Source organism: Salmo trutta, chromosome 17 (assembly GCF_901001165.1).
Source record: "Salmo trutta chromosome 17, fSalTru1.1, whole genome shotgun sequence".
Lineage (NCBI taxonomy): Eukaryota > Metazoa > Chordata > Actinopteri > Salmoniformes > Salmonidae > Salmo > Salmo trutta.
The window spans coordinates 186,672-202,739 of NC_042973.1; the positions used below are offsets into that span (position 1 = coordinate 186,672).

Here is a 16,068-nt window from a genome sequence, read left to right on the forward strand (position 1 = left end):
TGAATGTTCCCAACATATTGAGAATGGCAGAGTAGTGAATGTTCCCCAACATAGTGAGAACAGCAGAGTAGTGAATGTTCCCCAACATAGTGAGAATGGCAGAGTAGTGAATGATCACAACATAGTGAGAACAGCAGAGTAGTAAATGTTCCCAACATATTGAGAACAGCAGAGTAGTAAATGTTCCCAACATATTGAGAACAGCAGAGTAGTAAATGTTCCCAACATATTGAGAACAGCAGAGTAGTAAATGTTCCCAACATATTGAGAACAGCAGAGTAGTAAATGTTCCCAATATAGTGAGAATGGCAGAGTAGTGAATGTTCCCAACATAGTGAGAATGGCAGAGTAGTGAATGTTCCCAACATAGTGAGAATGGCAGAGTAGTAAATGATCCCCAACATATTGAGAATGGCAGAGTAGTGAATGTTCCCAACATAGTGAGAATGGCAGAGTAGTAAATGTTCCCCAACATAGTGAGAATGGCAGAGTAGTGAATGTTCCCAACATATTGAGAATGGCAGAGTAGTGAATGTTCCCCAACATAGTGAGAACGGCAGAGTAGTGAATGTTCCCCAACATAGTGAGAATGGCAGAGTAGTGAATGTTCCCAACATATTGAGAACGGCAGAGTAGTAAATGTTCCCAACATAGTGAGAATGGCAGAGTAGTAAATGTCCCCAACATATTGAGAACGGCAGAGTAGTAAATGTTCCCAACATATTGAGAACGGCAGAGAAGTAAATGTTCCCAATATAGTGAGAATGGCAGAGTAGTAAATGTCCCCAACATATTGAGAACGGCAGAGTAGTAAATGTTCCCAACATATTGAGAACAGCAGAGTAGTGAATGTTCCCAACATATTGAGAACAGCAGAGTAGTGAATGTTCCCAACATATTGAGAACGGCAGAGTAGTGAATGTTCCCCAACATATTGAGAATGGCAGAGTAGTGAATGTTCCCAACATATTGAGAACGGCAGAGTAGTAAATGTTCCCAACATATTGAGAACAGCAGAGTAGTGAATGTTCCCCAACATAGTGAGAACGGCAGAGTAGTAAATGTTCACAACATAGTGAGAACGGCAGAGTAGTAAATGTTCACAACATATTGAGAACGGCAGAGTAGTAAATGTTCCCAACATATTGAGAACAGCAGAGTAGTAAATGTTCCCAACATATTGAGAATGGCAGGGTAGTAAATGTTCCCAACATATTGAGAACAGCAGAGTAGTGAATGTTCCCAACATATTGAGAACAGCAGAGTAGTGAATGTTCCCAACATATTGAGAACAGCAGAGTAGTAAATGTTCCCAACATATTGAGAACGGCAGATTAGTAAATGTTCCCAACATACTGAGAATGGCAGAGTAGTGAATGTTCACAACATAGTGAGAATGGCAGAGTAGTAAATGTTCCCAACATAGTGAGAATGGCAGAGTAGTTAATGTTCCCCAACATATTGAGAACAGCAGAGTAGTAAATGTTCCCAACATATTGAAAACAGCAGAGTAGTGAATGTTCCCAACATAGTGAGAATGGCAGAGTAGTAAATGTTCCCAACATATTGAGAACAGCAGAGTAGTGAATGTTCCCAACATAGTGAGAATGGCAGAGTAGTAAAAGTTCCCAACATATTGAGAATGGCAGAGTAGTAAATGTTCCCAACATATTGAGAACAGCAGAGTAGTAAATGTTCCCAACATATTGAGAACAGCAGAGTAGTAAATGTTACCAACATATTGAGAACGGCAGAGTAGTGAATGTTCCCCAACATAGTGAGAACGGCAGAGTAGTAAATGTTCACAACATAGTGAGAACAGCAGAGTAGTGAATGTTCCCTACATATTGAGAACAGCAGAGTAGTCAATGTTCCCAACATATTGAGAACGGCAGATTAGTAAATGTTCACAACATAGTGAGAATGGCAGAGTAGTAAATGTTCCCAACATAGTGAGAACAGCAGAGTAGTGAATGTTCCCAACATAGTGAGAATGGCAGAGTAGTAAATGTTCCCAACATAGTGAGAATGGCAGAGTCGTGAATGTTCCCAACATATTGAGAATGGCAGAGTAGTGAATGTTCCCAACATAGTGAGAATGGCAGAGTAGTGAATGTTCCCCAACATATTGAGAACAGCAGAGTAGTAAATGTTCCCAACATAGTGAGAATGGCAGAGTAGTTAATGTTCCCAACATATTGAGAACAGCAGAGTAGTAAATGTTCCCAACATATTGAGAACAGCAGAGTAGTGAATGTTCCCCAACATAGTGAGAACGGCAGAGTAGTAAATGATCACAACATAGTGAGAACAGCAGAGTAGTAAATGTTCCCAATATAGTGAGAATGGCAGAGTAGTAAATGTCCCCAACATATTGAGAACGGCAGACTAGTAAATGTTCCCAACATATTGAGAACAGCAGAGTAGTAAATGTTCCCAACATATTGAGAACAGCAGAGTAGTGAATGTTCCCCAACATATTGAGAACAGCAGAGTAGTAAATGTTCCCAACATATTGAGAACAGCAGAGTAGTAAATGTTCCCAATATAGTGAGAATGGCAGAGTAGTGAATGTTCCCAACATAGTGAGAATGGCAGAGTAGTGAATGTTCCCAACATAGTGAGAATGGCAGAGTAGTATATGTTCCCCAACATAGTGAGAATGGCAGAGTAGTGAATGTTCCCAACATATTGAGAATGGCAGAGTAGTGAATGTTCCCAAACATAGTGAGAACAGCAGAGTAGTGAATGTTCCCCAACATAGTGAGAATGGCAGAGCAGTGAATGTTCCCAACATATTGAGAACGGCAGAGTAGTAAATGTTCCCAACATATTGAGAACGGCAGAGTAGTGAATGTTCCCCAACATAGTGAGAATGGCAGAGTAGTAAATGATCACAACATAGTGAGAATGGCAGAGTAGTAAATGTTCACAACATATTGAGAACAGCAGAGTAGTAAATGTTCCCAACATATTGAGAACAGCAGAGTAGTAAATGTTCCCAACATATTGAGAACAGCAGAGTAGTAAATGTTCCCAACATATTGAGAACAGCAGAGTAGTAAATGTTCCCAACATATTGAGAACAGCAGAGTAGTAAATGTTCCCAACATATTGAGAACAGCAGAGTAGTGAATGTTCCCCAACATAGTGAGAATGGCAGAGCAGTGAATGTTCCCAACATATTGAGAACGGCAGAGTAGTAAATGTTCCCAACATATTGAGAACGGCAGAGTAGTGAATGTTCCCCAACATAGTGAGAATGGCAGAGTAGTAAATGATCACAACATAGTGAGAATGGCAGAGTAGTAAATGTTCACAAAAAAATTGAGAACAGCAGAGTAGTAAATGTTCCCAACATATTGAGAACAGCAGAGTAGTAAATGTTCCCAACATATTGAGAACAGCAGAGTAGTGAATGTTCCCCAACATATTGAGAACAGCAGAGTAGTAAATGTTCCCAACATATTGAGAACAGCAGAGTAGTAAATGTTCCCAATATAGTGAGAATGGCAGAGTAGTGAATGTTCCCAACATAGTGAGAATGGCAGAGTAGTGAATGTTCCCAACATAGTGAGAATGGCAGAGTAGTATATGTTCCCCAACATAGTGAGAATGGCAGAGTAGTGAATGTTCCCAACATATTGAGAATGGCAGAGTAGTGAATGTTCCCAAACATAGTGAGAACAGCAGAGTAGTGAATGTTCCCCAACATAGTGAGAATGGCAGAGCAGTGAATGTTCCCAACATATTGAGAACGGCAGAGTAGTAAATGTTCCCAACATATTGAGAACGGCAGAGTAGTGAATGTTCCCCAACATAGTGAGAATGGCAGAGTAGTAAATGATCACAACATAGTGAGAATGGCAGAGTAGTAAATGTTCACAACATATTGAGAACAGCAGAGTAGTAAATGTTCCCAACATATTGAGAACAGCAGAGTAGTAAATGTTCCCAACATATTGAGAACAGCAGAGTAGTAAATGTTCCCAACATATTGAGAACAGCAGAGTAGTAAATGTTCCCAACATATTGAGAACAGCAGAGTAGTAAATGTTCCCAACATATTGAGAACAGCAGAGTAGTGAATGTTCCCCAACATAGTGAGAATGGCAGAGCAGTGAATGTTCCCAACATATTGAGAACGGCAGAGTAGTAAATGTTCCCAACATATTGAGAACGGCAGAGTAGTGAATGTTCCCCAACATAGTGAGAATGGCAGAGTAGTAAATGATCACAACATAGTGAGAATGGCAGAGTAGTAAATGTTCACAAAAAAATTGAGAACAGCAGAGTAGTAAATGTTCCCAACATATTGAGAACAGCAGAGTAGTAAATGTTCCCAACATATTGAGAACAGCAGAGTAGTAAATGTTCCCAACATATTGAGAACAGCAGAGTAGTAAATGTTCCCAATATAGTGAGAATGGCAGAGTAGTGAATGTTCCCAACATAGTGAGAATGGCAGAGTAGTAAATGTTCCCCAACATAGTGAGAATGGCAGAGTAGTGAATGTTCCCAACATATTGAGAATGGCAGAGTAGTGAATGTTCCCCAACATAGTGAGAACAGCAGAGTAGTGAATGTTCCCCAACATAGTGAGAATGGCAGAGTAGTGAATGATCACAACATAGTGAGAACAGCAGAGTAGTAAATGTTCCCAACATATTGAGAACAGCAGAGTAGTAAATGTTCCCAACATATTGAGAACAGCAGAGTAGTAAATGTTCCCAACATATTGAGAACAGCAGAGTAGTAAATGTTCCCAACATATTGAGAACAGCAGAGTAGTAAATGTTCCCAATATAGTGAGAATGGCAGAGTAGTGAATGTTCCCAACATAGTGAGAATGGCAGAGTAGTGAATGTTCCCAACATAGTGAGAATGGCAGAGTAGTAAATGATCCCCAACATATTGAGAATGGCAGAGTAGTGAATGTTCCCAACATAGTGAGAATGGCAGAGTAGTAAATGTTCCCCAACATAGTGAGAATGGCAGAGTAGTGAATGTTCCCAACATATTGAGAACGGCAGAGTAGTAAATGTTCCCAACATATTGAGAACGGCAGAGTAGTAAATGTTCCCAACATATTGAGAACAGCAGAGTAGTGAATGTTCCCCAACATAGTGAGAACAGCAGAGTAGTGAATGTTCCCCAACATAGTGAGAATGGCAGAGTAGTAAATGTTCCCAACATATTGAGAACAGCAGAGTAGTGAACGTTCCCCAACATATTGAGAATGGCAGAGTAGTGAATGTTCCCAACATATTGAGAACGGCAGAGTAGTAAATGTTCAACATATTGAGAACGGCAGAGTAGTGAATGTTCCCCAACATAGTGAGAACGGCAGAGTAGTAAATGTTCCCAACATAGTGAGAACGGCAGAGTAGTGAATGTTCCCCAACATAGTGAGAATGGCAGAGTAGTGAATGTTCCCAACATATTGAGAACAGCAGAGTAGTAAATGTTCCCAATATAGTGAGAATGGCAGAGTAGTAAATGTTCCCAACATATTGAGAATGGCAGAGTTGTGAATGTTCCCAACATAGTGAGAATGGCAGAGTAGTGAATGTTCCCAACATAGTGAGAATGGCAGAGTAGTAAATGTTCCCCAACATAGTGAGAATGGCATAGTGAATGTTCCCAACATATTGAGAATGGCAGAGTAGTGAATGTTCCCCAACATATTGAGAACAGCAGAGTAGTAAATGTTCCCAATATAGTGAGAATGGCAGAGTACTAAATGTCCCCAACATATTGAGAACGGCAGAGTAGTAAATGTTCCCAACATATTGAGAACAGCAGAGTAGTAAATGTTCCCAACATATTGAGAACAGCAGAGTAGTAAATGTTCCCCACATATTGAGAACAGCAGAGTAGTGAATGTTCCCAACATATTGAGAACAGCAGAGTAGTGAATGTTCCCAACATATTGAGAACAGCAGAGTAGTGAATGTTCCCCAACATATTGAGAATGGCAGAGTAGTGAATGTTCCCCAACATATTGAGAATGGCAGAGTAGTGAATGTTCCCAACATATTGAGAATGGCAGAGTAGTGAATGTTCCCAACATATTGAGAACGGCAGAGTAGTAAATGTTCCCAACATATTGAGAACAGCAGAGTAGTGAATGTTCCCCAACATAGTGAGAACGGCAGAGTAGTAAATGTTCACAACAAAGTGAGAACGGCAGAGTAGTAAATGTTCACAACATATTGAGAACGGCATAGTAAATGTTCCCAACATATTGAGAACAGCAGAGTAGTAAATGTTCCCAACATATTGAGAATGGCAGAGTAGTAAATGTTCCCAACATATTGAGAACAGCAGAGTAGTAAATGTTCCCAATATATTGAGAACAGTAGAGTAGTGAATGTTCCCAACATATTGAGAACAGCAGAGTAGTGAATGTTCCCCAACATAGTGAGAATGGCAGAGTAGTTAATGTTCCCAACATATTGAGAACAGCAGAGTAGTAAATGTTCCCAACATATTGAGAACAGCAGTGTAGTGAATGTTCCCCAACATAGTGAGAACGGCAGAGTAGTAAATGTTCACAACATAGTGAGAACAGCAGAGTAGTAAATGTTCACAACATATTGAGAACAGCAGAGTAGTAAATGTTCCCAACATATTGAGAACAGCAGAGTAGTAAATGTTCCCAACATATTGAGAACAGCAGAGTAGTAAATGTTCCCAATATAGTGAGAATGGCAGAGTAGTAAATGTTCCCAACATATTGAGAATGGCAGAGTTGTGAATGTTCCCAACATAGTGAGAATGGCAGAGTAGTGAATGTTCCCAACATAGTGAGAATGGCAGAGTAGTAAATGTTCCCAACATAGTGAGAATGGCATAGTGAATGTTCCCAACATATTGAGAATGGCAGAGTAGTGAATGTTCCCCAACATATTGAGAACAGCAGAGTAGTAAATGTTCCCAATATAGTGAGAATGGCAGAGTACTAAATGTCCCCAACATATTGAGAACGGCAGAGTAGTAAATGTTCCCAACATATTGACAACAGCAGAGTAGTAAATGTTCCCAACATTTTGAGAACAGCAGAGTAGTGAATGTTCCCAACATATTGAGAACAGCAGAGTAGTGAATGTTCCCCAACATAGTGAGAATGGCAGAGTAGTTAATGTTCCCAACATATTGAGAACAGCAGAGTAGTAAAACTTCCCAACATATTGAGAACAGCAGAGTAGTGAATGTTCCCAACATATTGAGAACAGCAGAGTAGTGAATGTTCCCAACATAGTGAGAACGGCAGAGTAGTAAATGTTCCCAACATATTGAGAATGGCAGAGTAGTAAATGTTCCCAACATATTGAGAACAGCAGAGTAGTAAACGTTCCCAACATATTGAGAACAGCAGAGTAGTGAATGTTCCCAACATATTGAGAACAGCAGAGTAGTGAATGTTCCCAACATATTGAAAACAGCAGAGTAGTGAATGTTCCCAACATATTGAGAACAGCAGAGTAGTGAATGTTCCCCAACATATTGAGAATGGCAGAGTAGTGAATGTTCCCAACATATTGAGAACGGCAGAGTAGTAAATGTTCCCAACATATTGAGAACAGCAGAGTAGTGAATGTTCCCCAACATAGTGAGAACGGCAGAGTAGTAAATGTTCACAACAAAGTGAGAACGGCAGAGTAGTAAATGTTCACAACATATTGAGAACGGCATAGTAAATGTTCCCAACATATTGAGAACAGCAGAGTAGTAAATGTTCCCAACATATTGAGAATGGCAGAGTAGTAAATGTTCCCAACATATTGAGAACAGCAGAGTAGTAAATGTTCCCAATATATTGAGAACAGCAGAGTAGTGAATGTTCACAACATATTGAGAACAGCAGAGTAGTGAATGTTCCCCAACATAGTGAGAATGGCAGAGTAGTAAATGTTCACAACATATTGAGAACAGCAGAGTAGTAAATTTTCCCAACATATTGAGAACAGCAGAGTAGTAAATGTTCCCAACATATTGAGAACAGCAGAGTAGTAAATGTTCCCAATATAGTGAGAATGGCAGAGTAGTGAATGTCCCCAACATATTGAGAACGGCAGAGTAGTAAATGTTCCCAACATATTGAGAACAGCAGAGTAGTAAATGTTCCCAACATATTGAGAACAGCAGAGTAGTGAATGTTCCCAACATATTGAGAACAGCAGAGTAGTGAATGTTCCCCAACATATTGAGAACGGCAGAGTAGTAAATGTTCACAACATAGTGAGTACAGCAGAGTAGTAAATGTTCCCAACATATTGAGAATGGCAGAGTAGTAAATGTTCCCAACATATTGAGAACAGCAGAGTAGTGAATGTTCCCCAACATAGTGAGAACGGCAGAGTAGTAAATGTTCACAACATAGTGAGAATGGCAGAGTAGTAAATGTTCACAACATATTGAGAACAGCAGAGTAGTAAATGTTCCCAACATATTGAGAACAGCAGAGTAGTAAATGTTCCCAACATATTGAGAATGGCAGAGTAGTAAATGTTCCCAACATATTGAGAACAGCAGAGTAGTAAATGTTCCCAACATATTGAGAACAGCAGAGTAGTAAATGTTCCCAACATATTGAGAACAGCAGAGTAGTAAATGTTCCCAATATAGTGAGAATGGCAGAGTAGTAAATGTTCCCAACATATTGAGAATGGCAGAGTAGTGAATGTTCCCAACATAGTGAGAATGACAGAGTAGTGAATGTTCCCAACATAGTGAGAATGGCAGAGTAGTAAATGTTCCCCAACATAGTGAGAATGGCAGAGTAGTGAATGTCCCCAACATATTGAGAATGGCAGAGTAGTGAATGTTCCCAACATAGTGAGAATGGCAGAGTAGTATACACTATCCTGTTCCTGTTCCTCCCTGCCTGGTGTAATACTGTTGGCTACCTGGTTGGGGCGCTGTTGTCCGTGTGATGAGGCTTCCTCTTAGAGGAGCGGACTGGTGTGGGTGTAGGAGGTCCAGGTCGCTCCACCGGTCGCGGTGTCTGGAAGGCATGGTGGTCCAAACTCTGCTCCGTTAGAAACCGCTCTGTAGGACTCAACAACAGCAGGTTCTGCGCACACACACACACCCACACACACAGTGTCAACATGTCTTCAACAAGCTCCACTCCCAGTCCTCACTAGTATGCAGTGTGAGTCATCATGATAATCATCAACATCAGACTGGAATAGACCAGCTTCACACTCTATATTAATATTCAGGGAAATGAAAAGCTCCAACTTCATTGGTTTTAATTGAGCTGGCTATGTGAGTCACTAAGGAGAGATGTTTTGCCCAAAAAGCTCCTTGGAAATAGCGGTGTTTTTCTCCCTGTCCACCTGATGAAATGAAAGGATCTCCAGTCTCAGAGGAGAGGTTAGGCCCTACAGAGAAGAGAGGAGCTCTGACAACACCACTGTGGCTGAGGAGCAGTTAGTGACCTGTGATGTCACTAAATATATCCACACTTATTTGGATAGTGAAGCTAAATTTGGCTCTATACTCCAGCACTTTGTCTATGAGATCAAATGTTTCATAAAAGTTAATTTGCTGATAGCTGATTAGTAAGACATTGTTTGTTTAAGTAGTCAGGGGTATGCAGTTGTCAGCAGTAGGATGCCGTAGTCAGGGGTAGGATGCAGTAGTCAGTGGTTGGTAGGATGCAGTAGTCAGTGGTTGGTAGGATGCAGTTGTCAGTGGTAGGATGCAGTAGTCAGGGGTAGGATGCAGTAGTTAGTGGTTGGTAGGATGCAGTAGTTAGGGGTAGGATGCAGTAGTCAGTGGTAGGATGCAGTAGTCAGTGGTTGGTAGGATGCAGTAGTTAGGGGTAGGATGCAGTAGTCAGGGGGAGGATGCAGTAGTTAGTGGTTGGTAGGATGCAGTAGTCAGCGGTAGGATGCAGTAGTTAGGGGTAGGATGCAGTAGTCAGGGGTAGGATGCAGTAGTTAGTGGTTGGTAGGATGCAGTAGTCAGGGGTAGGATGCAGTAGTTAGGGAGAGGATGCAGTAGTTAGGGGTTAGGATGCAGTAGTTAGGGGTAGGATGCAGTAGTCAGTGGTAGGATGCAGTAGTCAGCTGTAGGATGCAGTAGTCAGCGGTAGGATGCAGTAGTTTGGGGTAGGACACAGTAGCCAGTGGTTGGTAGGATGCAGTAGTAATGGGTAGGATGTAGTAGTTTGGGGTAGGATGCAGTAGTTAGGGGTAGGATTCAGTAGTTTGGGTAGGACGCAGTAGTTAGGAGTAGGATGCAGTAGTTAGGGGTAGGACACAGTAGTCAGTGGTTGGTAGGATGTAGTAGTTAGGGGGAGGATGCAGTAGTTAGGGGTTGGTAGGATGCAGTAGTTAGGGGTAGGATGCAGTAGTCAGGAGTAGGATGCAGTAGTCAGCAGTAGGATGCAGTAGTCAGCAGTAGGATGTAGTAGTTTGGGGTAGGACACAGTAGTCAGTGGTTGGTAGGATGCAGTAGTCAGCGGTTGGTAGGATGCAGTAGTCAGTGGTTGGTAGGATGCAGTAGTTAGGGGGAGGATGCAGTAGCTAGGGGTTGGTAGGATGCAGTAGTTAGGGGTAGGATGCAGTAGTCAGGGGTAGGATGCAGTAGTTAGTGGTTGGTAGGATGCAGTAGTCAGCGGTAGGATGCAGTAGTTAGGGGTAGGATGCAGTAGTCAGTGGTTGGTAGTGTGCAGCAGTCAGGGGTAGGATGCAGTAGTTAGGGAGAGGATGCAGCAGTTAGGGGTTAGGATGCAGTAGTTAGGGGTAGGATGCAGTAGTCAGTGGTAGGATGCAGTAGTCAGCTGTAGGATGCAGTAGTCAGCGGTAGGATACAGTAGTTTGGGGTAGGACACAGTAGCCAGTGGTTGGTAGGATGCAGTAGTCAGGGGTTGGATGTAGTAGTTTGGGGTAGGACACAGTAGTCAGTGGTTGGTAGGATGCAGTAGTTAGGGGTAGGATGCAGTAGTCAGGGGTAGGATGCAGCAGTCAGCGGTAGGATGCAGTAGTTTGGGGTAGGATGCAGTAGTCAGTGTTCGGTAGGATGCAGTAGTCAGCGGTAGGATGCAGTAGTTAGCGGTTGGTAGGATGCAGTAGTTAGGGGTAGGATGCAGTAGTTAGGGTAGGATGCAGTAGTTTAGGGTAGGACACAGTAGTCAGTGGTTGGTAGGATGCAGTAGTCAGGGATAAGATAGTGTGCTGAATGTTCTCAGTAAGTCATCGCCTACAAGAACAGCAGCAACAGCACTGTGCTGCCCACCAGATTGTTCACAGTCTGTTTACAGCTACAGATCAGTCTGTTTACAACTACAGATCACAGTCTGTTTACAGCTACAGTTCAGTCTGTTTACAGCTACAGTTCAGTCTGTTTACAGCTACAGTTCAGTCTGTTTACAGCTACAGTTCAGTCTGTTTACAGCTACAGATCACAGTCTGTTTACAACTACAGATCACAGTCTGTTTACAGCTACAGATCACAGTCTGTTTACAGCTACAGTTCAGTCTGTTTACAGCTACAGATCACAGTCTGTTTACAGCTATAGTTCACAGTCTGTTTACAGCTACAGATCACAGTCTGGTTATATTACAGATACATTACACTACAGATACATTACACTACAGATACATTACACGACATATACAATACGGATACTTTACATTACATTATAGACACATTACAGATACATTGCATTACATTACAGATACAATACATTACATATACATTACAGATACCTTACATTACATATACAATACATTTTAGGAATATTACAGATGCATTAGAATACAATTACATTGCAAATACCTTACATTACATATACCTTACATTATATATACAATACATTATATGTATATTACAGATACATTACAGGTATATTACAGACACATTACATATATATTACAGTTACATTACAGGTATATTACATATACATTAGTTACATTACAGGTATATTACAGATACATTATATTACATATACATTACAGTTACATTACAGGTATATTACAGATACATTACATTACATATACAATACATTACAGGTATATTACATATAAAATACATTACAGGTATATTACATATACAATACATTACAAGTATATTACATATACAATACATTACAGGTATATTACATATACAATACATTACAGGTATATTACATATACAATACATTACAGGTATATTACATATGCAATACTTTACAGGTATATTACATATACAATACATTACAGGTATATTACATATGCAATACATTACAGGTATATTACATATACAATACATTACAGGTATATTACATATGCCTTACATTACATATACATTACAGATACATTACATATACCTTACATTACATATACATTACAGATACATTCAAGACATTACATTACAGATACATTACAGATACAATACATTACATATACATTACATATACATTACATTATATTACGAATACATTATATATACACATTATGTCACATTACATATACATTAGATATACATTATGTTACATTACATATACATTACATATACATGACGTTACAGATACATTACATATACATTAGATATACATTATATTATATTACATATACATTATATATACACATTACATCACATTACATATACATTAGATATACATTATATTACATTACATTATAGATACATTGCATTACATCACAGATACATTACATTACAGATACATAACAGATGCATGATATTACAGATGCATTACATAACAAATACATTATATATACACATTATATTACATTGGATATACATTACTTCACATTAAGATACCTAAAAAAAATTGTTATCTAGTCTTGGCACCGATAGAGAGGGCAGCCGTGCTTCGAGCCCCTACGCAACTTTGCAGTATTTTGTTTGTGTTATTACTTACATTATTAGGCCAGAAAATGTTTTGATTATTACATACAGTAGGGAAGAACTTTTGGATATCAGAGCAGCGATAACTCACCAGCATTACGACCAGGAATACGACTTTCCCGAATTGGATCCTTTGTTCGTACCCCCCAGGGCAATTTAACTGATTCCAGAGGTTGACCCAAAACATCACCAGTGGAAAAAAGGTACTCAGAGTGGACTTCTAGTCTGACTCAGGAGGCGCGCACACCACCCACCACTTCCGAGTATATTACTCACTAATGTTCAGTCTCTGGATGACAAGGTTGACAAGATCAGGGAAAGGATTTCTTTCCAGAGAGACACCAGGGATTGTAACATATTCTGTTTCACGGAAACATGGCTCTCTCGGGATATACCGTTCTCAGAATTTTTTTATTTCACCTTGATTTTACCAGGTAGGCCAGTTGAGAACAAGTTCTCATTTACAACTGCGACCTGGCCAAGATAAAGCAAAGCAGTGCGACACAAACAACACAGAGTTACACATGGGATAAACAAACGTACAGTCAACAACACAATAGAATAATCTATATACAGTGTGCGCAAATGTAGTAAGATTAGGGAGGTAGGGCAATAAATAGGCCATAGTGGAAAAATAATTACAATTTAGCAATCAAACACTGGAGAGATAGATGTGCAGAAGATGAATGTGCAAGTAGAGATACTGGAGAGCAAAGGAGAAAAAAAATAACAGTATGGGGATGAGGTAGTTGGGTGGGCTATTTACAGATGGGCTGTGTACAGGTGCAATGATCGGTAAGCTGCTCTGACACCTGATGCTTAGTTAGTGAGAGAGGTATAAGACTCTGCTTTGCTTTATCTTGGCCAGGTCGCAGCTGTAAATGAGAACCTGCTCTCAACCGGCCCACCTGGTCAAATAAAGGTGAAAGAAAAAAAAAAAAAACTCAAAATTCGTTCCAGTCATTTTTGATAAACACTATCTGCCTTCCAAATGAAAATTATTATAATTCAAACATTCATTTAATGGAAAATAGATGTTTCTGGACAATGCACCATGCTGCCTTGTTGACAAAATGACAGAGCAGCACAGATTACTGTTTGATTTGAGAAGGGTGCTTCTCCCTCCCTGCATTCACCTGATGGCGTGATGGGCCCTTGCCTCAGCATCATCGAATCTGCCCATTATTTATTTATTTATTTATTTCACCTTAATTTAACCAGGTAGGCTAGTTGAGAACAAGTTCTCATTTACAACTGTGACCTGGCCAAGACAAAGCAAAGCAGTGCGACACAAACAACAACACAGAGTTACACATGGAATAAACAAGCATACAGTCAATGACACAATAGAAGAAAAAAAAGAAAGTCTATATACAGTGTGTGCAAATGGCGTGAGGAGGTAAGGCAATAAATAGGCCATAGTAGCGAAGTAACTACAATTTAGCAAATTGACACTGGAGTGATAGATGGTGATGTGCAAGTAAAAATACTGGTGTGCAAAAGAGCATAAAAGTAAATAAAAACAATATGGGGATGAGGTAGGTAGATTGGGTGGGCTATTTACAGATGGGCTGTGTACAGCTGCAGCGATCGGTTAGCTGCTTGGATAACTGATGTTTAAAGTTAGTGAGGGAGATATGAGTCTCCAGCTTCAGCGATTTTTGCAATTCGTTACAGTCATTGGCAGCAGAGAACTGGAAGGAAAGGCGGCCAAAGGAGGTGTTGGCTTTGGGGATGACCAGTGAGATACACCTGCTGGAGCACGTGATACGGGTGGGTGTTGTTATCGTGACCAGTGAGCTGGAACAAGGCGGAGCTTCTCTTAGCATAGACTTGTAAATGACCTGGAGCCAGTGGGTTTGGCGATGAATATGTAGCGAGGGCTAGCCGACGAGAGCATACAGGTCGCAGTGGTGGGTAGTATAAGGGGCTTTGGTGACAAAACGGATGGCACTGTGATAGACTGCATCCAGTTTGCTGAGTAGAGTATTGGATGCTATTTTGTAAATGACATCGCCGAAGTCGAGGATCGGTAGGATAGTCAGTGTTACGAGGGTATGTTTGGCAGCATGAGTGAAGTAGGCTTTGTTGCGAAATAGGAAGCTGATTCTAGATTTAATATTGGCAGAGTGTTGTTTGGCATTGAAGCACGTTTGGAGGTTAATTCAGTGTCCAAAGAAGGGCCAGATGTATACAGAATGGTGTCGTCTGTGTAGGGGTGGATCAGAGAATCACCCGCAGCAAGAGCGACATCATTGACATATACAGAGAAGAGAGTCGGCCCGAGATTTGAACCCTGTGGCACCCCCATAGAGACTGCCAGAGGTCCGGACAACAGGCCCTCCGCTTTGACACACTGAACTCTGTCTGAGAAGTAGGTGGTGAACCAGGCGAGGCAGTCATTTGAGAAACCAAGGCTGTCGAGTCTGCCGATAAGAATACGGTGATTGACAGACTCGAAAGCCTTGGCCAGGTCGATGAAGACGGCTGCACAGTACTGTCTTTTATCGATGGTGGTTATGATATCTTTTAGTACCTTGAGCGTGGCTGAAGTGCACCCGTGACCAGCTCGAAAACCGGATTGCAATAACTTGGCTTTCGAAGACTTTAGAAAGGCAGGGCAGGATGGATATAGGTCTATAACAGTTTGGGTCTAGAGTGTCACCCCCTTTGAAGAGGGGAATGACCGCGGCAGCTTTCCAATCTTTAGGGATCTCAGACGATACGAAAGAGAGGTTGAACAGACTGGTAATAGGGGTTGCAACGATGGCGGCGGATCATTTTAGAAAGAGAGGGTCCAGATTGTTTAGCCCAGCTGATTTGTACGGGTCCAGGTTTTGCAGCTCTTACAGAACATCTGCAATCTGGATTTGGGTGAAGGAGAAGCGGGAGGGGCTCGGGCAAGTAGCTGTGGGGGTGCGGAGCTGTTGGCCAGGGTTGGGGTAGCCAGGAGGAAAGCATGGCCAGCCGTAGAGAAATGCTCATTGAAATTCTCGATTATCGTGGATTTATCGGTGGTGATAGTGTTACCTAACCTCAGTGCAGTGGGCAGCTGGGAGGAGGTGCTCTTGTTCTCCATGGACTTCACAGTGTCCCAAAACTTTTTGGAGTTAGAGCTACATGATGCAAATTTCTGTTTGAAAAGCTGGTCTTTGCTTTCCAGAGTGACTGTGTGTACAGATACATTACAGATACATGATATTA

General features: G+C 41.0%; 1 protein-coding gene across 7 annotated transcripts in view; it reads right to left on the reverse strand.

Moving 5' to 3' along the window:
• Positions 1–16,068, reverse strand: part of LOC115151403 (cyclin-dependent kinase-like 5) — a 141,014-nt gene that overhangs the window by 65,455 nt on the left and 59,491 nt on the right. For all 7 annotated transcript variants that reach the window (XM_029695310.1, XM_029695313.1, XM_029695312.1 and 4 more), the window contains exon 11: positions 8,913–9,079. In XM_029695310.1, coding sequence (XP_029551170.1) covers positions 8,913–9,079 — 167 coding nt within the window. The remainder of the gene's footprint in view (positions 1–8,912; positions 9,080–16,068) is intronic.